The sequence below is a fragment of the Xiphophorus hellerii genome, chromosome 22 (assembly GCF_003331165.1).
Source record: "Xiphophorus hellerii strain 12219 chromosome 22, Xiphophorus_hellerii-4.1, whole genome shotgun sequence".
Taxonomy (NCBI): domain Eukaryota; kingdom Metazoa; phylum Chordata; class Actinopteri; order Cyprinodontiformes; family Poeciliidae; genus Xiphophorus; species Xiphophorus hellerii.
Window position 1 is genome coordinate 20,824,687 of NC_045693.1, and position 26,281 is coordinate 20,850,967.

The 26,281-nt window shown below is 40.4% G+C and overlaps 1 protein-coding gene and 1 long non-coding RNA gene across 2 annotated transcripts in view; both read right to left on the reverse strand.

Annotated features, from left to right (window-relative positions):
• Positions 1 to 252: 252 nt before the first annotated feature.
• LOC116712697 (serine protease HTRA1A-like) overlaps positions 253 to 26,281 on the reverse strand; it is a 28,263-nt gene continuing 2,234 nt past the window's right edge. The window contains exons 2-9 of the mRNA XM_032552518.1: positions 19,379 to 19,478; positions 18,161 to 18,365; positions 4,332 to 4,526; positions 4,217 to 4,249; positions 4,016 to 4,130; positions 3,240 to 3,297; positions 2,998 to 3,093; positions 253 to 911 (exon numbers count right to left, since the gene is read on the reverse strand). Coding sequence (XP_032408409.1) covers positions 743 to 911; positions 2,998 to 3,093; positions 3,240 to 3,297; positions 4,016 to 4,130; positions 4,217 to 4,249; positions 4,332 to 4,526; positions 18,161 to 18,365; positions 19,379 to 19,478 — 971 coding nt within the window. The 3' untranslated portion in view covers positions 253 to 742. The remainder of the gene's footprint in view (positions 912 to 2,997; positions 3,094 to 3,239; positions 3,298 to 4,015; positions 4,131 to 4,216; positions 4,250 to 4,331; positions 4,527 to 18,160; positions 18,366 to 19,378; positions 19,479 to 26,281) is intronic.
• On the reverse strand, positions 4,599 to 9,791 carry LOC116712698 (uncharacterized). Its single transcript, XR_004337631.1, has 2 exons — positions 8,358 to 9,791; positions 4,599 to 7,333 (listed from the first exon to the last, which is right to left on the reverse strand). It is a non-coding gene; the product is annotated as an uncharacterized LOC116712698 (long non-coding RNA).

A 26,281-nucleotide genomic window follows, 5' to 3' on the forward strand; every position in this document is an offset into this window, starting at 1 on the left:
AAGGCAATAAAAACAAATCCAAAGCAGACCCTGATTGGCTCTAAGCCCTCTCCAACCCCTTTCCTTCTCTGTGTTTGCATTCACATGAGGAGAAAATACCAAAACCTCTGCGCGCACACGCACACACACACACACACACACACACGCAAAGATAATATTGATACATCAGCCTTGGTGCTTGTTCTCTTCCAAGAGAGGGTGTATGCAAAACCCACTGAAAAGAGATGGGAAAAAAACAAGAAAGTCAGCATGCCAAATGTCAAAACAAATGTTGGTAAACCCTTTATTTTCATTTCTGTATACATCACATATTTAAAAACAACATTGTACAGTACATTGACAAATGAGTCTTAAAAAAACAAAACAATTGTACAAATCAGATTTGCTCAGCGAGTTTCGACATTGCTTAAAAAAAGCAGCAGGTCTCACTGAGCTACAGTCCACGTTAAAAAGACAAATAATAAGATAATAACCAAGGTTTTATGTTTCTGATCTAACAGTAGTAGCATTGATAATAGCATTATTAAGGGCTAAAAGTGAAGACACAAGCAGAAAAACAAAAGTACAGCATCGCTTTTAGAGTGTACAGTCGTTCCTTTCAAGGCACAGCCAGGAGTTTCCCTGGATGGATGTGTGGCGCCGCTGGGCCTTTAGTCACAGATGGGCGGGTCAGCTGAAGGTCCCCGCTGTATAAGGTCCTCTGGATGATAAGTTAAACCTAACTCCAGCTTCTTATGAAGGGTCAAGGGTCAATCTCCACTGGAACAACAGTGAGAATGGCGTCCTCGTTGCCGCGGCGTACAACTATTTTCAGGGTGTCATTACTCTTGATGGCGGAGCTGACATCAGTCGCTGTCGAAATCCTCTGGCCATTGATGGAGATAATGACATCGTGCTCCTTGAGCCCGCCACTGAAGGAAAAGATGAGGAGACTTAGACTTATTGAGAGCTTCGAATGCTGCAACCGCATGTTAGCTAGAACAGAAAATACTTTTTGATTTACAGAACTGATTGTCTGTGTTGGGGGATGTGATATTTTGTTGGGCAAGACCGAGGCAGACAAATGGTTAAAAAAGTATTCCTGCTGCATCTCACCTGAATTTCTTGTTGTCTCTACGGTCATTTTCTGATAGTTGTGCGTCATTACAGGGCACAAACCAGACAAGACAGAAAAAGCTTTCAGTCAGTTTAAGTTTAAAGTTATTTTCAACACTGCCCCAGGTTGGCTGAGTCACTCTAAAGTACTTCAAGAGAGTTTTATTGCAGGTAATTAAGGTACTTTCTTTGTCAAACCAATAAAAATTGAGGCCACACCAACAGAAGTTCTTTTGCTCATAAAAATCCAAAAGTGTGACAGAGTTTTGATCTCAGATTCCCTGAAGCAATATTTAGCAGAAGAACCTTTTGCAGTATTTACACCAAAAAGTTTTTTTTTGAGTATTTAACAGGGTGTCTTACAAAGGCCTCTTGCATTAAGCTTCCTCTGAACTCTGACCTATCTTTCCTGTCCCTTTTCCCTTTCATAACATTATACCACTGTCACGGGGTTATATGCAGAATTGGGTCAAAATGTTTATATATGTAGGGAATTTTTTTTGATTTTGGTCTCATCTGACATCCTTAAATGTCACTTGTGAATAACTTAAAAAAGGAACTTGAGACAACTATGGCTTTTTTTTGTGGCTAACAACTGACCTGTCGACAGATTCTCCCATCTGTGGCTCTTTACCGTTCGTCTAGTGTTACCATGGGCCTCTTGGCTGCTGACCTCACATGCTCTTTTTGTTCACTCTGCCAGGTTAGGTGGTCGGTCATGTCTTGTTAGGTTTGGAGTTGTTCCATTCTCTTTACATTTATGTATGACGTGTCAAACAGTGGCTTGTGAGAACTACAAAGCTTGGAATGTTGTTTTAAACTCATAACCTTTAAACTTTTCCACATCCGTTTGTTCACCAACAGATCTCGAAGGTATTCACAGAACCAAACTGCTGTGTATCTGACAATCAGTTTCAGACTATCAACCTGTTAAATCCTCCAGTCCTTCTGGGACTGGGGATACCAAGGCGTTCCCAGTCCAAATAGCAGATGTAATCTCTTGGCCAGTGGTGGGCCTGTCTTTAGGCCTCCTCCCTTTGGGACTTGCCTGAATCCAGCCCCCTAAAGCTAAATCCCCCATTCAAAGACAACTAGTGCAGGAGTGGCAGGGGTATCAAAAGCTTGTAGCCGAAATCAGCTGCTAACCCACAGCAACATATACTCTCCCATTGCACTTTTCATTGGCGACAAAACCCAGTGATATAAAACAATCACTGCCCTCATTACTTTCAGCTGCTCTCAGAGAACGGAAAGCTTTCCACATCACAGTCAAGATTTCCAGGGGCCGCAAGCCAGCACAACACAGATTGAGATCAAAAGTGGAGCTGCAGCCTAGAAAAGAAACCCCAGAAAAAGAACCGCAGAGCCGTTGTCCTGCAGCAATCTGCATGATTTAAGCGGCGAGTAAACACTGACGAGGCCTTCAAGGAGAGGGCCTGCTCCACCGTGGGTTGACGAGCAGGCGCGGAGAAACCGCAGCGCAGCCAGTAACCTCCCAGCATGAAGCTCGAAAGGAAACAGCTGACCTCAGCGTCTCCTGTGACCCACTCCGCTGGAGCTGCAGTACAGACTGATCCGAGTGGGCTGCGATTGTGGAAGTGGGGGGCATAGGGTGGAGCGCATTGGAGTGGCAAGCACTTCAGGCATGTTGGAGTAAACAATGAGTTTACATCCCAGGTTAGGTGGGAGTGCTATCTGTTTAACAAAAGTGAGAAAATTAGGGGAAATTGCATACTGCCTTGTTGCACTGGCAGCAAAGGGCCTGAGAGAGATGAGTTAAATCACTGGAATTAGTTGAACATGTATTGTTTAAAAAGGTCAAAGAAACTGTGCAACAAGGCAGGGTGGACTTCTGTTTGGCTGAATTCATTCACATTCATAAAAGCCCAGGGTGTTTCTTACATTGCAGCTGGTGTTTTTGCAATAACCTCCATCACATAGGCTCCTGAGGTGATGTCAGGGAAGTCACGATGTCGAGTTTTAAGGTCCTTGGCTAACCTGAGGGCAGAGAAGTGGGAGGAAAACTTTACCCGATCACCACTACACCACTTTAACAGGGTTCACAAATTGCTCCAATTCTCTCATATAAATGTTTTATCTAAATACTAAGCACAGTAATGTGGAAAGCAACTAAGAAGACTTACGACGGCGTAAGAGTCATCATCCTCACTCCGATATATTTCTTTTTGGCATCTGTTCTCCCTGAAAATGAACAACACAGAGGACGAGTGACAGGAACGTTAATGTCTGTAAAGACAAACAGAAATATGTAGAAAAACACAGATTTGCGACAAAAATCAATACTGTAAATATGCGCAACCCATATGTGTTAACTGCCAGGTACTTGCGACAAACCACCATGGCCGTCACAGATGATCTGTAAAATAACTGCGCAACAACGTTCTTTAAAAAAATAAAATAAAAATCTAAACAGTCTCACACAAGCACATAATCCACCTTTAAAAAGGGTTGAAATGTATTTTGATTGTCTTGTTTCTTCAGAAGCTGTAAAATAGGCCACACACAGAACTCTAACAACATGTAAGATGAAGGATGTACAGAAACTCTTCATCTTTTAGTTCTGCAGGAAGCACCTGCAGCTGGTTTCCAATTTGTTTCGCTGAACTTTTCAATTTCCCCTGGGCTGATTGTTGTTGAATTTGACTGATGTTCTGCCGAAGTAAATTACCCCCAACTTGCTCCTCTTTGATAGCTGCAGGAGCACATCAAAGCCAGCACAAAAGTGTGTCTGTAACAAGTTTTTAATGCATTTCATGAACACCAGGATTTCTGTCTTCACTGTATTTGTGGCAGAGGGAAAGAAATTAACGGGCGCTCTAATGCACTGGCGCTCTTTTATTATCAGAGCGTCATCTTGTCGACTGAAGAGCATCAACGAAAATGTGATGAATTGTGTCACCTCTGGACTGCCTGTCATATGACTCCGCCAAAAACTGTCGAATCTTGTCCGAAGGAATGGCGAAGGAAATGCCGGCCGTCACTTTCAGCGTATTGATCCCAATCACTTCGCCATCCTAAGATAAAAAAAAAAGGTTCTAGCATCTCATCTCGTGGTTTTGTCCTGTTAATGTAAAAAAAAAGAAGAAAAAAAGTGGCTTACCAGATTTACCAGAGGCCCTCCAGAGTTACCGTACTGAAACAAAAAGTGACAACTTTCTTATTTTCTGTGTATATGAGGAAAACATAAAAAGGATACTACGTCTTTTCATATTTACATTGATAATGGCGTCCGTCTGAATGTAGTCCATGTCAGAGTTACGGAGACCAAGCTCTCTGCCGCCCCGCTGAGTGGTGCTGACGATCCCCGTTGTGACCGTGTTCTGCAGAGAGAACGGGCTGCCGATGGCTACTACAAACTCCCCTGGCCTCAGGTCAGATGAACGGCCCAATAACAGAACAGGAAGTTTGGTCTGCAAGTGGAAAAGATGGAGGGATAGCATCACAGTTATTTCTGGGATCTTTTTTTTTTTCTTTTGGATGATGATGATGATGATGTACATTTGACAGGAGGGTAATTGGATGTTGTAAGACGAGATTTCACAATCCTAAAATACCATCTGTCTTTGCAAGACTGTTTTAGTCAAAGGTATTATTATGAGCCCTGGATATAAGAGAATTTTTGTTGACAAAGACAGGAAGTATTCTCTGAGTCATTATCCATTTGTATGATGGAGTCAGCTAACCCACCTTCAATTTCAGTTTAATAGCTGTAAATAGCTGCTCAGTTAAGTTCTTCCAAAGCTTAATGGCACTCATAGTCATTTACATCTGTTCAACAACATTTGCTTTTTGGGACCAATGCTGACAGCACATGATTCAACATCCTCTCTTGTCAAGTCTCTATCTGAAGGGGAAAAAAACACTTTGAACATACATGAAAGAAGTTACTTTATTGTGTTTTAATGACTGATGTATCGCCATACACCAGTCAAACAAACAAAAGCATAATTTCAAAACTTTTGTAAGACGCAGCGATCTGAAAGGAAATCTGAAGCTCCTCGATGCATCCACTACAGTCCCTCTGGTGTGCCTCAGACTTCCCATGATCGTGTGTTTTATGAGTGGACAGCTTGAATAATTACAGCTAAACCACAAGTCGTCTAAACACAACCCCACGCTCTGCTGCAGGGCTCTGCTCCCACACAAAACAATTACTTCCTCGGCACCACAGGGGGAAACGACATTCATGCCAAACAACTGGAACTACAGTATAAACGATCACAATTAGAAGCATGCTTGTTGGCTTGAAAATGGAGTCTGACTGATGTTTCCAAATGACATCAAATAAATACAACGTTAACCTCTGAGTTTACAGGCCAGTAGATTTAGGACACTGGAGGTTTTCCCTAAAGACGCAAGAACGAGGAACTTATATTAAATCCGCAGAGACAGCTTGATCCTGAGATTTAAATTCTTACAACTTCAAAATCAGATCTCACGAAATAATTATTTTATTCTTACTTTCATTTTAATTTTGAGCCACAGATCGCAAAAGCATGCAAATGAACCAATAAAACACAACAGAAATTCAAGACGTCTACACTGCTGTCATCTCATCTATGCTACCTGGAACTCAATCCTCCCACAATGCAAAGCAGAGAAATAACACAAATCTGCCTCAGAATATGCAAATTACACAAGATTGACTTCGAAATGTCCAAAGTGGTTCTCAACCTTAAAAAATATTATCACCATGGTCACTACTGGGCTTCCTATGAAATGGGATACTAAATGTTAAGAAAAATAGTATGGATGGCACCATACACTACAAATTGATCATTATTGCACTATCACTGTAATTACATTATTGCAAAAACGTCTCGTTAAATAAATAATTGCAATGACAGCAATAATGATGAGGCTAGCTGTTTGGGTGAAGTCATTAAACTGCACTAAGGCTGATTATTTGCCAAAATCTGCTGTTTTCAAGGAAACAGCAGATTTCTTGAAAACAAGAAAACCATGTTGTTGTTGCATATCTGAGTTCTATGTTTGTGATAAGCCAAATCAGATAAACATGTATCATTTTTATTAACTTTTACCAACTTATTTTATGTAATTCATAAAACTTACACCTCTAATAAAGAAAAACTGTCTTCAAGTCTCTGCCAAGACAATCAACACCCAGCTTTCGTGACTTTCATAACATGATTCTGGTTGTGTAATAGTGACTGCTGCTGTCTTGACTTTGGTCCTTCTCAGTAGGATGTGAAGCATTAAATAAATGCAAACTGTTTGCGGCTCGCAGGGTTACAGAATCGCCCACGCAAAGTCACACTACATTCTGAAAAATCGAGTACATATAGGAGTGTAAACTGCAGAAGCTGGCTGACGAGCAGACCGAGTCCATGTGAGACTGCAAAACAAACCAGACCTGCAGACCCCTCGGTGTTGCAAAAGACACCTTAGCTTACGTATCACTTAGCAATTCTTACAAGTCAACGATCTGGAATGGCTTGTGGAAACTCATCTGGGCATGCGAGGTCTTCCGTCCTGGCTACCCAAGTGACTCACCCTGCTATTTCAGACGGAGGGTACGACGCACTGGTGCTTCACTCTGGCCACATTTAAAGGAACAGAATTGGGGCTAGGTAGAGAGAACGTACGACGGTAGGGCGAGGAGGTGAGAAAAATGAGACTTTCACAGTTTCGTTTGATTCATGTTGTATGGTTTTCGACAAAATGGCTCCTTAGGATTTTTCGGCAAATAGACATTAGAAATTTTCCCTTTGAAAACATTTAGGTTACATAAAAAGCAGCTCTGGTGAGAAGAGCCACTCATTATGGGCCTTCATCTCATATAAAGTTTTAAATGATATGGTTTAACATGTTCATAAAGTGTCAAATGATCCTACAGTATCATCGACTGGACCAACAAGGCAAGTCAGAATGTATTTTCTCCAATCCACAGTGCGTTAACATTATACATGCAGACATCTCTATTAATAATTGGGGAAATACCCTTTACGAAGTTGCATCTCAGCAACTTGCTTTTTTTTAGTCATCCACAAGCTTCCCTTTTCCCTCAGTAACAAATAATATGAATTGTGTTTCAGTTCATAATTTCATGAACTGAAACACAGTGGAACAAAATCATGACCTGAAAAAAGTAGAAGACAAATACCTTTTCGCACGGCTGTGTATCCATCATTTACAGAAAGGAAAAGTTCACCTAGGCCAACCAGTTTGAGTCATGTGATAAAAGCAATGACTCAAACTCAGTGTTGTATAAAGTACTGAAATCTCAGAGTCAAGTAAAAGTACAAGTACCTCTCCAAAATACGACTTTGGTAAAAGTCGAAGTCACTGACTGAAATGTTACTTGAGTAAAAGTCTTAAAGTATCTGAAACTTCTTGTACTTAAGTATGGAAATTACTGTAAAAATGGATGTACTCAAGTAATGTAATGAAAAGTACAAGTAAAAAGTAAAACAAGGCAAGTTTGAATGACATTTCTTATATTTTGGTAAACTTGTCAAATAAACTTAAAATAATGTACCCAACCAAGTGCAGGCACAATGAAACCTGCTAATAAATTGTTCCAGTTTTAAAGAGTAGCACATGTTAATGGTTTGTGGTTTTGAACTTGCATGCCTTTCCTATATTCGTTAAATTTAGTCTAAATTGCTATCGCTATGGCTTCTGTCCCCCATTGAACTAGGGTGACCAGACGTCCTCTTTTTCCCGGACATGTCCTACTGTTCAGACCTAAAAAGATGTCCGGGGGGAATTTAAAAATTGTCCGGGATTTTGGTCAACTGCCTCAAACACATTACATAGCTTACAGTGCATTATAGGGCACGGCGCTGCGTGTCACGTAATCCCTGAGCCGCGTCAGTGAGGGCAGCACTCTTCTCTGTTCGTCCCTCCCTTCCACCCGCTGTAAGGTGGTCTGATTTCTAATTCCCCCAACAATGGGAGAAGCGAAACAGGTGTATCCTATTGGAGGTGATGAACAAGCCCAGGCAAGCAGGCTACGGACTTTGTTCGGTAGCCTACTTGCTACTTGCTAATCAGTAGGTGGGGTCAAAACACTTTGTTTCTCTCTCTCGCTTTTTTGTAACGAGTAACTAAACCACACATTGAAAATGTATCGGAGTAAAAGTACGCAATTAAGTTCGGAAATATAGTGAAGTAAAAGTGAAAGTCATCAAAAATTTTCATACTCGAGGAAAGTATGAAGTACTCCAAAATATACTTAAGTAAAGTAGTGAAGTATTTCTACTTCGTTACTATACAACACTGCTCAAACTGGCACTGCTGAGGTATACAGTCGGAAAACTGTAAAACACACAGAAGTTCTAGTTGTGTCAGTACATAATCCAAACTGTTTATAAGTTCAACTCTACTTACCAAAAATGTTTTCTTTGTTTGTTTTGGGGGGTTTTTACAGACTTAAAGGCAAAGACCATATTTTTATGAGATCTACCTTAAAGGAAAAATCACAAGTGAAGTAAGGAGCAGGGTTTCATCTGCTGAGTTCTGATCTTATGCCCTCAGGGCTGAGCTATTTAGCATAAAATGGGACAGGATCCAGCATGCTTGTGCAACACACATCTAGTTAACGATCAGAAGATCGGGCAGAATGGCGCCAAAGGAGAGATTAAGAGAAAATGTGTACATTTGTCTTGTGAGGTCTTTATGGCTCACATTTGTCTGAATGCATGCTTGTTTGTGCAAGTTTAGTACAGTTACTAGACAAAGCGTATTCCTTACACGAAGAAGAACTAAGGCATCAACTAAGTCAACCCTAAAGGTTTTTTTTTTTTTTTTCGCTACACAGAGAAGTTGCTGGCTTTGCAGTGGGTGAAACCATATCCTTGCCGACACCAGTGAGGAAACCGCTATGGTTTCCATATGTTGTTGAGGAGGTTCTCAGTTCTTCTAAGAGCAAACACATGTCCGGGTTTCTTGCGTGGCTGTACCTTTGCAGCCAAAGCCCAAAGGGGAGTCAAGGGTGTCTCGTTTCTGGCCAGACGCCACAGAGATCTCGAGCTGCACAGATCACAATAACAAGAGGAGATGACGGCTGAAGTGTTTGTTTTCCTGAGGGAGACAGCGAATGTGGTTCACTTCTTTCTTACGTGCTTTATTTACATGTTTCTGAAACTGCTTAGTCTGTGAGAGCTGGTGACCTCAGGTTGTAACGCTTTCAGCTGTGGGACCCAAACAGGATATGAAGTCAGGAGAAAACGGACCGAATAGGTAAATTAAAAAGCAACATGCGGCTCTTCGTGCTCAGGGGGGAAAAGGGGGAGCTGATGTCATTTAGCAGAACCTCAAAACCGTTTAACACCGTTGAACATTGTTGTTTGGTTTTATGACAGCTTTGTGGTTACATTTGCTTGAGTTTGGGAACAAGTGAGTTTTTTTTAAAAAAAGGACTTTAGGAGCTTTTGATTTCAGTTTTATGACAACTCTGTGGTTGTGTTTGCTTAAGCTTGGGCACAAGCGATGCTTGAGAAAAGGACTTGAGGAGACTTTGATTTCAGGAAAGAAAATAAACAGTGTATGGTCAATGCTCAGAGGGACAAACATCAACCGTCTGACGTGAAGCTTTGGGACTTTTGTTCTTGTTCATCTTCAACAAATTTTTCGCCAATTAAAGGTTGCTACATGGCCATTAGAAGGTTTACTCATAAACAGTCTTTAAATTTCAGTCTCACATGCTTTTAGAAAAGATCGATTGATCTTTTCTAAAAGCATCATTATGGTTGATGAATTCTAGAGAACCACTCACATGCCTACACAACAGACATTGTAGAAAATCAGGAAAAAGTTTTCAATTATACGTTTAAGCATGTTGTTGGGCTCCTCTCCTTTGCCTCTCCGCAATTTAGTACTTTTATTGCAGTTTTCTCACAGTTTAAATCCTATGAAGTATCCTAAAGAATGGGGAATGAAAAGCAGTTTTGTATCAACCGTGGATTGGGGACGTTTTGTACCTGCTTTGACCTCCTGAATCCACGAATCTTTTTATTTATTTATCCAGTCTGTCCTAAGGAAATGAAGCAATGTGACTCTAATTAAGTAATATCTACTGTCCAAAATTGCTTGTAGCTATTTTGGTTTGATACAGGGCTCTGACCTGTCATCTTTCATAGAGGTTGACAGGCCCAAATGAGAATAAGTGAATTATATGTGAGATTAGAGGAATTTTCTCCTCCATAACTGATCAAAAACACTAAACTACCAATATAATTACTCATAGAGGTTTCACCGTTGAATAGAAGAGTTATGCATGTGGGTTGCACTCATGAAAAGTTTGACAAATCCTCCCTGCTAGTGCCAAACAGCTGTTAGTGGAGGCAGCATGTTGGCCTGGGGTCAGCACGTCCCTCACTGGAAAAAGACATGGCTTGTCATCAGAGGGACCAATCTCAATCTGGAGAGAAATCAAGAGGGCAATTCCTCATTGACACGTTTGGAGCCAGAATTAACCTCTAACATGATCACACCCATCACCACAGAGCAGGGTTTATCAGTTACTATGTCTAGTATTGGGTAGTATGTAGAGGATAGAATAGTCTGCCTAGTCTCAACCTCAACCCCACTGAGTAACGGTGAGACCCAGTAAAGTTTGTCATCCCACAGTAGTGTGTGACCAGCATGAGGAGGCTTTGCCAGGCAGTTGTGGCCATGTCCAGTTCTCCTACGCACTACTGGTACCTAGCTGAATAAATTGTAATGTAAAACTCACATCTGTCTTTCCTTTTGAAATGTAGCATAAGTTAAAGACAAATAAACAAGTTTTCCAGTGGAACCTGGCTCTATGGCCAGAAGCGCTGCTACAAAGAAATAATGAACTAAATACACATTTTCTTCCTTTCTGTGCTAAGTTTAGTTTGTTAATGGATGCAAACTGGTAACAAGGTTATAAAATGCCCGGAACCAGTGTTGCCCCCTGTCAACCTGTCACAATGTATTCATATTTCCTTAGCTGAATTTATGAGACATATCAAAGAAAACACAGTTTATCTGACAGAAAATGTTGCTTTAAGACCAACCAGGTGGTTCAAAATGAGCTCTTAGCTGAAAACGTGCCACACAAAAGAAGGATGATACCTCTTTCCAGTTCTGCATTTAGTCTAAGTGGGGTTTTTTCCCTGAAAGGAATCCTTAAAAGATTTTATTTATTTGCCACTGATAGTTTTTTTAATCCTCTAAGCCATATTTGTACCCACCCATTTTCCTTAGTTGCTATAAAAAATCAGGTAAACAGGTACAAGAACTAGGCTGAAAATGAGTGGAAAAGCACCCAACAGGGGAAGAGAAGCATGGAAAAATGTTCAAACAACCTAAAGAATGACCAGCTAAGACCACTTCAAAAGATTACAAGAATGTCTGACTGCTTTGAAGGAAAATGTAAAGACATAATGGGCAGTTTACTGTTGTACGCTTTACGTCTAAGGAAGTACCAAGGGTTTGTTCATATAGTTGAAAAGCAAAAGTAACTCATAGCCCGTTTAGTTTTAAATGGCTGTGGAGCGTCTAAAAGTGACGTCATCGACCAGTAAGCTGAGAGCGTTTTGGGCAGCGCTGCGCTCCATCCAACATGCCTGGAAATCAGTTCTGGAAAAGCCAGAAAGTAGGCCAAGACAAAGTGTACAAAGACCAAGCAGCAAAAATGTGTGCGTGTGTCCGCGTTTATGTGTGTCTTCATTTCTCTTGGATATTTATCCGACTAATGGCATCTGTGAGCATGAGAACCGTTTCAGCTGAAAAGGAAAGGATGAATCTGGAGAGGAGGACAAAGATTTAATGCCTCTTTAGTGAAGGACGTCCTGCAATGTCTCTGAAAAACTCATCTCCTTGCTGGGAGCAGCCACGAACACATAAAAAGACTGAATTTGTTGACCATCAAAGGCCAATAGATGAAACGGTATCTGAAGCGGAAACGTTTACCTCGGCGTTGCTGATAAAAAAAAAGACAGATAAACTTAGAAGAAAATAGCTGCAAAGGGACACTTTTCCCCTCCTTCCTCTCTGCACATAAACACAGACACAAAGGCACACTGTGCATATTCCAAGAGACGGCCCATCCAAACCAGCACCAGGCAAATTTCCCAGGGAGAATGGTCTGAGACTCTTTAGTAGAGTAACTATGGGAAACACAAACAGGACGATTATTTCAGAGGAATACATGAGGCCATTTTTTTTCTTGCCTGATTTTCACAGAAAATCTTGAGGTATTAACTCATTTACTGCTACCAATGCCTAGAGATGGAAGCAGGAATCATGTCTGTTTAAAAGAAAATTGTCACAATGTCTTCTTGACAGATGGAGCATTAACTCCATATTTCCATTAGATTTCTGAAAATGTCCGTTTAATTCCACATAAGAAAAAAAGGTTCAAATGAGAAGCATAAACTCTATTAAAAAATTCAACATTATTGTGCAGCACTGTTAAAAATCACCGCATCAAATCAAGCCCCTTGTATCCTTCATTGTTTTTAATAGTGGGCATGATGTGCTTTTGCTTATATTCATCCTTTGTTTCTCACCAAATCCACAGTGGCGCGTTTATGGCTAAGAAAGCTACATTTTTTTTCCCCCTGGTTTCACATGGTTCCACTTAGCATCCGAGTAGAGAGTCAAAAACTCCACGTTCACCTTCCCGACCGTAAAACATAAAAGTAACTGGTTGGTATGCAGATAGCGTCTAGCGGTTTTTTATGGAGGCTTCACGGTGAACAGTGTGTTCAGCGTCGTAGATGCTCTTTTCTCCACATAAACACATTCTCTCCTAGTGCTCTCATTTACTATATTTTTGGGGAGTCTGTGGGATTCAGTAGATTTGTGCCAGAAAGTGTTTCCCAGCCTTGTGCGTGCACAGACGCGAGTCGGCCTGGATGTTGCTTTGCTGAGATAATGACGACGGTACAAACAGACTCCCTTGTGCAAAAGTCAAGAGGTGTAAAAATACCTAACAAGAGTTTAAACGGCTATAAAATCAGTTAGATGGAGGAAATTCATCGCTGAATGGGTTCACTAAATCCTCCTGATTTGTTTGTCTACTGCCTGTAACACACTGACTGCTCATAACCTGTGCATACAACCACCCATCATGCAAATCCCTGAAATAAATAATTCTTCAACAGGCTCGTAGGCTCATATGCTAAAATATGAACCCAAGGAACAGTCAATGTGCTCCATTATTAAATCGTGAAGTCTTTCCTGAAAATCCAAATCAGTCAATAACTGTCGACATAAAAGTTTTTTTTTTTTTTAAAGTCATCTGGTTTTTACGTCAGTGTTAATGCTTCCAGGTAAACGTTATGAAGAGAGCACTGAAGTTGATTTTCTATTACTGGCGTCCTAATTTTTCTGCACTCACACACAGCTGCAGTCGACCCATTGGCTTACCAATGGGTCGATCCTTTCAGATGTATGGATCTACTTTCCGTCCACAGTGTTGCCTTTTTTTCTGTTTTCCATGCTCTTCCCTCCCCAAGCCCCCCAAAAAACTCCTCTCCACAGGAACAAGTGAGAGCAGCACTTCCCCTCTTTCCTTCTCTGAATTTCCAGCTGCCGTACACTGACTAATGCATTCCCCAGAGTTGAGGGGTAGACCACAACCCCAAGAACAGACTAAGATCTGCTACCAATAAACTCCGATTTCATTTTGAAATGCAAAGAGAAAAAGGGGAGGAAAACTGATTCCCGTCAGAGGAACCTTTAAAGCGTCTCACTCGTAAAGTGATGCATGGTTTTATTGATTATCTTTGGCTGCCTGCCAAGATCTGATGTTGACAGCAAATAGCTTCTTTTTTTTTTTTTGTAAATCAAAAGCAAAGTGTGAGAACTAGAATTAAGAGCGAAGAACAATAGATAAAGAAAACTGACTTCTTCGGTACGCCGTTTCTCAGTTTTCGTTTTGCAGTTTTTGGACAAAGCGGTCCATTGTTATGAAAGTTCTAACAGAAAAGGCCAAAAAAGAAACATAAATCAGATAAATTGCTCTTAGTGAGAGCTGCTTTCACTTATCTGCCAGTTTTTCTCTTGGTTTCCATAAATTTCAGGGAATCAGTCATCTTCACAGTTTAAAATACGCTCCATCATTTCTCTGACCACCAATCAGAAGTCATAAAAAATCTAATTTATGATCATGACTCAAACTGGAGAATATTCCATGAGGAAGGATTTACAGTTCCTTCTTCTTCTTGATTTAAATAGAACGATAACATTGAGAAAAGGCTGTATTTTACACCAGTACTCGTGTTTCTGTGTTTTTTGCCCAGAAAAGCGGCGAGTGGGAGTGAGAGTGGAAAAAAAACAGCAGCATGGAGAACTGTGGCCAAAAGGTCAAAACTAAATGAAGTATAATTCTCAAAACCAGATATTTCAGAGTGAACGTCTTCTGCTGCCACTTTGAAACATCAATCTGTATATGACTGATCAACATGGGACCGGATTTAAAAGCATGTAACAAGCAATCAATACCTTCTTTTTAACTTAATCAATTTTAATAAAGTATTTCTCAGGGTCACTAAGATTCTACACAATTTTAATCATGACAAATCCCTCTTTTAGCCATTATTAGAAGATGTTCAAGTACAGATCTTTGGATGATCATCTCTTTCCTATAGTCGAAGGCTTTATCTGACAACTGGTTTTCTGTGTTTGACATGTGGGATGCCACAGGGGTGAATGCTTGGACTTCCTCTTTCTTTATACAGACAAGTTTTAGGCCAGACAACTCATTCAGAAATTCAGCTCGATGTTTGTCAAATTTGATAAGTTTTACCATTGTACATCACTCCTTAACAGAGATCAGCGTCTGGATTCCTTCAAGTACATCATGATAAACTTTGCCCAGTTTCTTCAAACTGAAGTAGCTAATATATTTAGCAAATATAAGCAAAGGCCTTCTTTGTTGCTCCTTGTTTAACATCATTCGGTGGATTTCTATTTCTCCATTTTGGAACCCAAACTGTGGGAACGTTTTTATTCCAATGTTTGGACAAAAAAGCTCATTTAACTGGACAATGTATTGCTTCTCTGTTACATTTATTTTCTTTCTGGTGCCTGTATTTGTGTCTTTTTACAGCTTGTTTTTTTTAAAGTGCTTTATAAATAAAGTTTTATATACTTATTTTGTTTCTTAGTTTTATAAATATGTTACATTCAAAGTGAAGGAATAAATCAGGAATGCACATTTGATTGCACCATCACCTGATGCTCATCAAATTACTAAAATAGGACACAGAAACTTATCTCCTTATTGAATTTCTTTCTTCAGAGGACAGGATTGTCGAAGCACGTTGTGAACCATCTGTGATGTGGCTGCACAAACACGTCAGGTCTGGTCTGGGTGAGACCGTTTACCCTTTTAATGCTAATGATAGCTTTGCTGGCCCTCCTTCCCTCTTATTATAATCAAGCCATTCTCTAATTTTTCCAGGCGTTAACTTTCACTTGCTCTAAATACCAAACACAAGTTTTTCTTCCCACGTTAGTAGAAATGCTTTTCATGTCTAAATCATGTGGTCTTTTCACAGACATCACAGGTCTTGTGAAACTGTCTTAATGTTTACAACCCACGCAGACTTCACACAATGACTAACACTTTAAAAACAGAAGAAATCATATGGGGATGAAATCATCAAGGGCATGGTGGTTATAAGTAAGCCTACTAGATATAAAATGTCAGATTCTGCAAAACACATTTATATATACCACAATAAATCACTCTAGGCTTTTTTCCTCACTTAATGTCATATTAATACAACATTCTTTGATCTCTCAGCAAGATACAGCAAGTAAGTAAGAAAGAGGAAAAGTAACTGTCACTCATCTGAAAGCTTTCCAGTCTCAGAGCGACCAGCAACGGTGTGCGCCAACACTGGCGATTCTTTCCACCTGGAAGAAGCTGACTGGACCTGAAGCAGAAGCCGTAGCTGGTTTCTAGAAAGCAATAACGTCTAACCCACCTGGAGGAACTCCATGTTCCTGCAGGAACATGGAGGAACATGGAGGAACATTTAATAAGGCTGTATTATGTTGACTCTCAAATGTTTTATTTTGTCAATATATTTTTGATAGCCTGGTAAAAACCAGTTTCTTCTCTACACGGATTTGGACAGAAGGTTCTGGCTCCTCAGCTATTGAGAAACATTTGCCTTCTGGAGAAGTGAACTTTACCCAACGTTTGCCGGCGATGCATATAATTCGACGCTAAGAAGCTTACCAGAAATTGTATGCGTTGTAAAAACAACCATCCTCAATGAGCTGAACGACATTCTGTGCCAGCAATAAAATATCTCAAGCATTCCTCATGCGCCCACTTTAATTACTCGTTATTTGGAAGCGTGGCTAGCAAGGACTGAACGGCTTTGTTCACTTCTTCCATTGCTGTTGCTGAAACTCCAACAGTGGCAGACTACAAATCTAAAATGGCACAGGAAATCGACGTCATCCTTCGCAACTCTTCCTTCTGTTCGCTGATTGTTCTGGTTGATATTGAACAGACGAAATCAAGCTCACTGGGAGAAATCCCAGAGTACAGAAAGGACATAAGAATTAAGCAGAAATGCAGGCTTATATTTTGATGTCAATGTTGTAGCTCGTAGCAACATGCCTTCTCAGCAAGGTCTTTTTTTTAACATATACAGCTCTGGAAAAGCAGAAGCAGGAACAGCCTGTCATCAACGAATGCATCAGCTTTTATCGAAGAATGAACAAACACAAAGCACGTGCCACGGCGATGTTTTTCAGCAGCCATTGCCCACACCGTTGGTTTAAAAAATTTTTTAAAAGTGAAAATTGCTCAGCATCACTTAAGACCTTGTGTAATACACATCGTGTTGCTGTCGCTCAACATCCTTTCAGCCGTGTCATCCAGCTATGAGAGCGAGCCTCATAATGCACTCATCCCCTCGCTACGGCTCACAGTCAATAGGCCTTGGCTTTCTGCCCCACATTCCTTCACAGGACTGACTATGACTAACGTCCAACATGGATTCCTCTTGTCCAGCAGACGGCGAAATAAAGACGGAGACGGGGGATATGCGGACAGAGGGAGAGAAAATGCAACAAACAGATGGACTGTGGTGAAAGTGTAGTCTTTTTCTTTATACAGAAACCCTTTCAGTCAGTGGTAAGCGATAGTCTCCACCCGTTTCTCGTGAGATGAGCCGGTTCGTATCTGTGTTGTTCTTGCAGCTTGACTCTGAGCACAGATGGCATCTGAACTTGGTCAGGCTGCACCTGCATTCTCACTTTACATCTCTTGCACCTTGAATGATCGGTAAGATTTACGGTGTTTTTATATATATCTCAAGTCTGGGGATCTTAAATTTTGAAGTACATTTTTGGCAGGTGTATTTGAAAAAAATAGGGGAATGTTTTGACCTTGTTCTGTGCAGCTCCCTTAAATATATGCTCTCAAACTAGTACAAATCCAAATTAGCTGCTTCCACAAGATTGAAATGAATGGCTAATCCAAGAGTGGTGCTCGAATGTTGCAAAACAACTCCAATTTGTGTAAATGCAATTTATACTATTGCTTGCCTTTAAATAATCTTCACTTTTGCATTGTGCTGTCAGGAAGCGGTGCGCCGCCTATGATCTCCCTGTGTGAAACTCGCACTGAAAACTGTACCTTTTTAAACCTACACGGATTTCACTGTAAATAACCAGCCTAGGCTACCACGGCGATGGTTTAAAGGATCATAAAATTTGATGTTTGATGCTGTGATGTTTTTGAGACTGGAGTAATTTTAAGGTTGTAGCCCTTCTTTTCCTTTTTGGAAAACCTGTAGGCTTCATCCCCTATATACCAGAGGACGCCAAAAGAGGGACACACTGTACTACAGGTAATATACGGCACCTATTAACAAAACATCATTTCAACAATCCTGAGCAATCCCTCTGTATCTCCTTAGTGAAGATGCACATTTTTCACCAGATCTCCTTGAGGAGATCCCTGCCCAAATTGACCAAAACAAAACCGAAAAGTATATAAGAAAAACCCTCAATTAAGGCCGAGTCATAACAGCATGCCTCTCTCTCCACCCTCCTTCTGTGTAAGACTTGCACTGACCGGTACATCAATCTTGATGAGGGCTATGTCTGACTTCTCGTCCACATCTTTGATTTTGGCGTCGTAGGAGGCGCCGCTCTTTAGCTCCACTTTCACTCTGTGTTTATTGGCCACGACGTGGGCATTGGTCACAATCTGGCCGTCTTCTGACACGACGAAACCGGAGCCACTGGCCACAGCGACCTCCCGCTTGGAGTAAGTCATCCTGGAGAGGGACAGAGGAGGACAGAGGAGGAAGAAAAACTCTTCGCTTGCAGAACAACAAATAAAATGCGTCGGTTCAGGAGTGTTTTGCTGTACTCTGAATGTAAAATAAGAGAAGAGAAGAGATTTGTGTCTGATTTCCGATTTTCAATGCTGCTAGATGATTCCAGTCTGTCTCTAAGAACTACAGGAAGCAACAAGCTAAATAGTTTTTCAAGCATTCTTGAGATATTATTTAAAATACAGTTTATGTATGGAGTCTTACTCACCTCGCTCATTTCAAAAATGGTCAATTTTGACTTTTCTTTCCTCAGAACCAAATCCATACAGAAGTGGGTAATTTCCAGAGCAACCTGATAGAACTTTGTGGAGGTCTTGTGATGAAAAAGAGCAAGATTTCTAAGTTTCTTAAAGGCACCAATTAATCCAATCGAGCAGGAGGTTATACCTGCATGATCTTAGGACAGCATATTATTTTCTGAAAATTGCAACGACATTGTAAATTGTAATTACCAAAAAATTTGCTTTGTCTCGTCTCTTGTTTTCATCTTAATTTTCCTTTCTCCCTTATTTCTGAGATCCAGACATATCATGATAGGGGATAAAGAACAACATAAACCCAACCAGATCTATATTTATGTTTCAAACATAAATGTATCAAATATTGCATGCCAGAAACAATTTAGGATTGTGATTTTGCACACATTGCTATTTTGATTATAAATACGTTTTCATACACTTTGAAGCTCTACTAAACTTCTTCAGCTCTGGTCATCAGTCAGTTTCTAGATATATCCACAACTAAAAGTTAGGCAATACGATGGTAAGCCAGTGAGAATAAGAAGGTGTCTGACAGACGAGGTCTTATTGAAACACTTTGCAGGCAACACTGACAGAAAACCTTTGAGATTTTACAGAAGGAAACAAAATCTGCAGAAATGAAAGGAAATTTTTGTCTGCACCACTTTCCCACACTCACAGAAACACACATTCAGATGAACAGCTTGTACATACTTGCGGAAAAGTTCAATGTGAACCACAGAGGGAGCGATTTTCTCCACCACGTCGGCGATGAAGTTGTATCTGTGCCTCGGGCTGTCTGGATTGTCCTGAGCTGTGCACACACACACAAACACACACACACAAAAGATGTCAGACTGGCAAAATAAACAATCCATTCACCAAATATAGTGCATGTTGTAAGAATCGTGTGAGAATAGAAAACTCACACTTAAAAAAACAAACAAAAAAAAAAAACGGCTTTATCAAAACACAGGGCGGGAAAAAGGAAAAGATGACACTTCTGAGGGTCATACTGTCTAGGTCAGCTCTGGCATTCATGCTCATTTGCAATGTTTGGTTATAAACATAAGAAATGAATGCTTTGGAATGAACTGAATTACGTATCCAGCTTTAGGCCGGTTAGGAAATTCTGACCTGGTAATTAACCCCGTCTGAGATGAAAGTTTAAACAAAACTCATCGTTTCCTCTGAGCTTTGCATCATTTTCTTCCTAAGCCCCTTTTTTCATGCCACGTAGTTGGAACCATTCTTTTCCTTTTTTCTCTCATGAGGCCAATTTTCAGTCATGGTGTTCTGAGAGGAAAAGTCAAAGGCACCCGTGAGCCCTGGGATATCATTAATTGAGCTTAAGAAATGAGGACACTTTTCGCTTGAGGTGCAGTTACGCTGCGCTGGCTCGGAATGCAAACCATCTCGGCGAAAAGGAATGCCGCTAAATTTTACAGAACGAAACATTTATCAACCCACTGGGGGGTGGGGGGATTCATATGATCCCCGAATCCTTCCCGGCTGTCATGAACCACATCTCCTTACAATTTATTGATGCTTTAAGACATTTCATGCAAAAACAGAAATGTAAACCACCATGTGGCACAATGACAAAGTCAAGAGGGTCAATAGAGTAATAAAGACGTGTCCTGAAGGAAGCATGACTTTCAGAAGGTGAACTCCATTAGTATTCTTCACTGGAACTAGAATGGTACATTTACACTTATTGCAAACAGAAATGGCTTTCTTTAAAACCTCTAAACTTTTTTATTTTTTCCTTTTTGAACTATAAATAGAGTATTAATTGTGATAAATGCCGGGCTGCTTCTTACCGCTACATTAAAGGAAAGTAATGGAAGGACTGGAGTCATTCTCTCCCTCCTCGCTTCAGACCTGGGAGATTTGTGGTCGTCTTGGAAGGGATTAATGTTACCACGAGAAGCCCTGTTGGTCGGAACTCATCTCGTTTCTATAGTCCCAGTAAAAGACTTCCAGTTCAACATGTTATTATAAATATAGTCTATAAAGACATTCTTAGATTTAGCAGAAGAAAATGTCACACGGATACAGACGGTGCTCTGGAACATTTGTCCTATGTGCAAAAATGCGATGTGTCAGAAAATCACCTTGAACACACCGTCACCCACAGTGAAATACGGCGGTGGCAAGGTCGTGCTGTGAGAAAGATTTCCTTCATCAGAAACAGCAAATCAATAAAAAAAAATGTTTAAAAATGTTGATGGGAGGATGATTGGAGATTAATAAAGGCCAATTTGGAAAGTTGCAGAACTACAGTAGAGTAACAATAAAATGGTTTAGATCAAAGCATATTCAAAGTATCTGAATCATCCAGTTCAACATCCAGGCCGTAATCAACTTTCTAAGCTGTGGACAGACCAAATTTTTACATTAATAGACGCTCTAACTGCTCATTGGACTGAGTTTGAGCTGTTTTCCAAAGAAGAATTGGCTAAAATGTCTTTCCTTAGATGACAATGATGTAGAGACATACTCCAAAAGACCAGCAGTTGCAGCTAAAGTCAATTTCAGCCTGATCTCAGTCACACAAACAGTCTAAAAGTTACCACAAGTTTTAAAAAGACAACAATTTTTATACTAATTGTCTCTAATGTGAGAGATGGTTGGAGGCCCTCAGTACCGAACAGATTCAGACATAAAGTGAAGTAAATGAAAAGGTACGCGAGGTTAGGCAGACACACAGACATGACTCTGATTGCATAATACCCTTCCACATAACAAGGAATGATCTGCTTTGACTTGTTGTGAGAAAAGACTCACCCCGTCCCCATATGGAAATCATATGGAGACATTTGGTGACTGCTAATAAAAGAGTCAAATAAAGTTAAGCGTCCACTAACAACAATCAGATGGGTGGAAGATTTGTTTCTGGAGTTGGTGAAGGTCTTAAAAGTCAAGAAAGCGTTAAGACACGTTTAAGAAATTTCCTTATTAAAAACATCCAAGTTTTTTGTTGTTGTTTTTTTATTTGCAATGTTTAGCAAACACAGGGCTCACTATCCTCACAGCTGGGTGTATCCATTACACCTCCCACTGGTGCATCCTACAACCACAAAAGGTCCCAGTTCAAGGTCTCAGCTTGTTTTCCCATGTTCACCCAGTGTTTTACTGGCACTTACACACAGAAGCAGCCTCTTTGTCTACAGGAAGACCCAGATCAGTTCTTCTAGCTTATTTATGCAAACGAACCAAAACGACTTTCAAATCTGCACACCATTCCGTGCCGTTCACCAATACATTTCCCTTGATTTTGGTTCAATGGCATGATTTTTTGGGGTTTTGTTTTGAAAACCGTTACTTCTTGCCTCTTCCTAATTGGTTCCACCTGCACTCTTCTATTTGCCTATTTGTACTAAAGTACTGGTATGACAGTCAAAAAAAAAAGTCTCATCATGTTAACTCAGACATTTTGTTTTTGATGGCGGTGGAAAACATAATTAGTTCAATTATTTTTATTTTGGTTTTTACCAGCTGGCGCTCAAAGGAGAAAGGCAGATCACAGGCTGCCAACCCATGACAGAGTAAACACTGAATCAGATGGCTGTTCATTCTCACCTTCCAGGTCAATTTTAACAAATCACCAGTTAAATTAAAGGGCATGAGTTCTGACTGCAGGCAACGCACATGCACAAACAAAATGTCAGACGGAAGGGCAGCAGCTGACCTGGAGAAGTAAACACTCCACACTGGCGTGCCAACAACTGAAAATGAGCAGTAAAATTCATTACGACATGAGAAAACACATCTGAGGTACAAAAAAACCCACACAAAATCCAGGGTAAGCTATGACAGGAACTGCTGATGTACTAAATTTGTTTTTGACAAATGGGTAACTGAATGTACCTTGATGGTAATTTGCTTTTACCTTCTATTTCATGCAAACTAAGCACAAACAGAAAACCTAATGCAAAATATGATTTTATCTATCATCCTGTTATTTATAGAAAACGCAGTCAACCATTTTGAAAGGCAAGAACAAATTGGTAAAGATCATCAAGTTCAAAAACATCAACTTTGGGTATGGAACATGAAAATTGGAAGTGCAACATTTATGCCAAAAAGAAAAATACATGTTTATGAAAACCTGGCTTAGAAGTGGTCTCATTTCTCTTTGATTGAGGGAATAAAAGAGCTAAAATACCAACAATCATCTGGTTACGGCCAAACAGATCATCATTATGAATCATCTAGCTCCAAGTAGTTGCTTTTAAAAAGAACACTGGCAAGATTTCAAGGCTGCTCCTCAAGTATCAGGATTATTGGACTGGGTTACAATGAGTCTGGGCTCGTTACTCCATAGGTCAGTAGGTCTTGGCACCCATGTGTCTGGCATCCAAAATAACTCTTCTTGTTGTTTACTGATAGGTTACATAACCTTTCTTTGCCTTGGTCTGTTTTTCTTCATCTTTGCCAGTTGGTTTCTTTGGTTCTTTTTGTGTTGTCTTTATCCACAGAGCAGGCATACTATAAGATTTTTGAAAGCAAAAAAATGAAGGGTAAGATGTCTTTGGGGATCTATAGAGAACCAACAGTGACTATGATAAGATGAGATCAGCAGCTGATAGAGCAAAGGTGTCCATCTCCAGCTCTGAAGGTCAGTTACCCTCCATCTCTTAGATGTATAAATGATCAAAACGGCTCCATTACTTCATCAATTTATGCAGAGAATTTGGGCCATATCTTCAGGCAGAAGTAGTGCCAACTTGTCTACGATGTGTGGCGTGAAACACCTGTGCACTCTGTCATTTCAGAATTAGAAATAGGCCTGGCCAACCTAGTGTCATGTCAATGCTGGAACCTCATTATGCTCATAGCTGAAGACTACGAAGCCTTTTTTCTTGTAATTCTTGGCACCATTGGTGCCAAAATGATCTCATCGAGCAGCTGAAACAGCCCATGCTCTCAAAACAGAAGAAGAAAATAAAAAACATGGCATGTTCAGGCTCCTTGTGCAGAGAGCGGCATGTGATGGACTACTAATGGGATTTAGGATGGCGTGGTTTAAATAGAAAACGAATTTCTCACATTGTGAAAGTATAGTCTTGGCATAGTCATTTAACAATAAAGAGATAGGGCATTGAACAAGTGTGACTAACTGCTCATTGGGTTTATTGGATCACTTTATAGTATTCAAAGAAAGGCATCAGACTTCTAGACGTCTGCTGATCAGCTTTTATCAGAACTTCTTAAACATTTTCAGTCCCATTTAACAAACACTCACAGACCACCTAGCTTGAAATTGCCCCCACAATAACACACAACATCTTCATATTGAAGATATCAGTCTTTTAACTTGTTGTCTTTGTTACTCCAAATGTGAAGCGTGGCGCTGTTTTGCAAATGTGACTGGCCACAACAAAACCATGAACACGTCTTGCGTTTTTTTAGTTATTTACAGATTCTGAAAAGGTGGATTCTAAGGTATCCAACATGATAGAAATCAGTCTGGTCATCAATAGCCTTTTTGGGAATATTTGTAATTTAGAAGCGTAATAAGAGAAAAATAGAATACAGTTACAAAGATAATTGTTTTTGACAATTACGTTACATTTTCTTTCAGCTGGTTAATAGCCCAACATAAATAATTTTATTTTAGGTGCTAACATGCAGTTAGTCAGCGTGGGGCGCAGCTCTGATCACCCTAATCACCGTCATATCACACTCGGCACAGCCACAAACTTACTACATGCTATGTATTGTAGAGTTCAAAAACAAAAGTTTTGCATCTCACCCTCTGAAACTTTCCAGTGATATCAGGCTTTATTTTTAGTGGCCTGGTCCTTCCCAAGGCTACGGAAGAGGATTAGGGCCACCAAAAAAAATAAATAAAGAATTCTGACTTTAAAGTGAACAAAGTGACTTTAAAGTGAACACTTTAAAGTCAGAATTCTGAGATTAAAGTCAGAATTATGAGATTAAAGTCAGCAAGTCAGAATTCTTTTTTTTTCTTTTTTCGGTGGCCCTAATCCTCTTCCGTTGTTATCACACCCAAAATGTCTTCTTTGTATCTGTATGCAACTAAGTACGGGGTGAAGCAAACAGACATTGGCAAAGCAGCAGGAGAGACACTATAGAAGCAAGTAAGAAAACAGATGAGTAGAGCACAAAAACAGGAGCCGAGACAGACCGTTGTAACGATACAGACAGAAGTCAGAGAACGACGCTCTAATATTCTGCAAAGCTAAGACAAGTTCAGGAAAAATGTGCACATTCAGCAAATCTCAGCAGCCGGAGTCACGGAGTGCGCTCTGCAACATCAGCTGGGAAAGAAGGTGGGAATAGTCTGGTGGATCGTCAGCCATAAACTACTTAGATTTTCTTTTTTTTTTTTTGTTTGTTTGCTTTAAGTGTCTACGTTATTATTATCGTCATAGCACTGCAATCAAAATCTGAATGCTCACACAATTACACACGTATTTTTTAACTCCTCAGCCGCCCCTCAAGACTTGACATGCAGTTCAGAGATAAACCTGAGACACATGGTCATCTAGATGCTGCAGGTATAAAATTCTTCTAGACTCATCTCTATCTTGTCTTTCACAACCAATAAAGCCTTACTGACTTCCAACAGCCTACTGGTTCGGAAAAAAAAAAAAAAGAGGATGATATTTCTAATGAATCCAAAAGGGTCGAGGCAATATCGTGACCTAGTTTTCATTGCCAAAACACAGTGCTTGTTTAATCGAGATCATTACTGTTCAGGCGCAAAGTGAGATCATGCAACTGTTGCTGTACTTGCACATGTTTTCTTAATGTGGGGCCAGGTTTCGCAGGGGTATGGTCAGTGTCCTCAGAGAGGGGTTGAGTTTCTGTAAAGTGCCGCCTCCAGCACAACCAACGCTAGTAATAATATAAAAGAGTGCGTTTAAGGCAGCATTGTTGTAAAGTTCGGACATTAGCACTGGAAATATGACTTGCTTTTTCTGAAGAAAAAGAATCGTTTTTTTCCTGGATGGGCTTTAGGAGAACTCACCACCACAGTCTGTTTCAAACATGGTTAGCTGCCTGGGAATGACTTACAGTAACCCTTTAAGTTGCTACCAAAACTGACAGCCCAATGCGGTGATGCAGTCTGCCCTTAAACTGCGCCTTCACGTTTTTTTCATATACACAACTAAAAACCTTTCCTTTAAATGTGTGGGCTGCTAATTTGGTGTTTTCCTCTTGAGTCTGTTTTAAACTGCCCTCGACAGAGGAGGACTTGTGGCTTTGAGTCAGGTCCAGGAATTCCTCCACGTGACAACTTGCGTGTGATTTACGAGTGACAAAAGAAACACAGACTGGGAGGGAGAGACAGAGAGAGAGAAGGAGAGAGAGAGAGAAGGAAACGAGAAGGAGGAAGCAGTTAGAGGCTTGTTTCTGGGGGGGGAATACAAGTTTCCAAAAGTTCTGAGGGAGGTTTCAGGCCTTTGAGGCAGCAGGTGCTGAAGCATTTCATTGATATGTTTTAAAGTGTCCACTTCCAAAAGCAGTATGCGAGATAAATACACCCTGAAACCAAAGGCAACGTACAGTATCTTTTAACACCTGCAGCCTTGAATGTGTGTGATCACTCCCCCTTCCTGAGTGTTTCAAGTCATGTTTTAA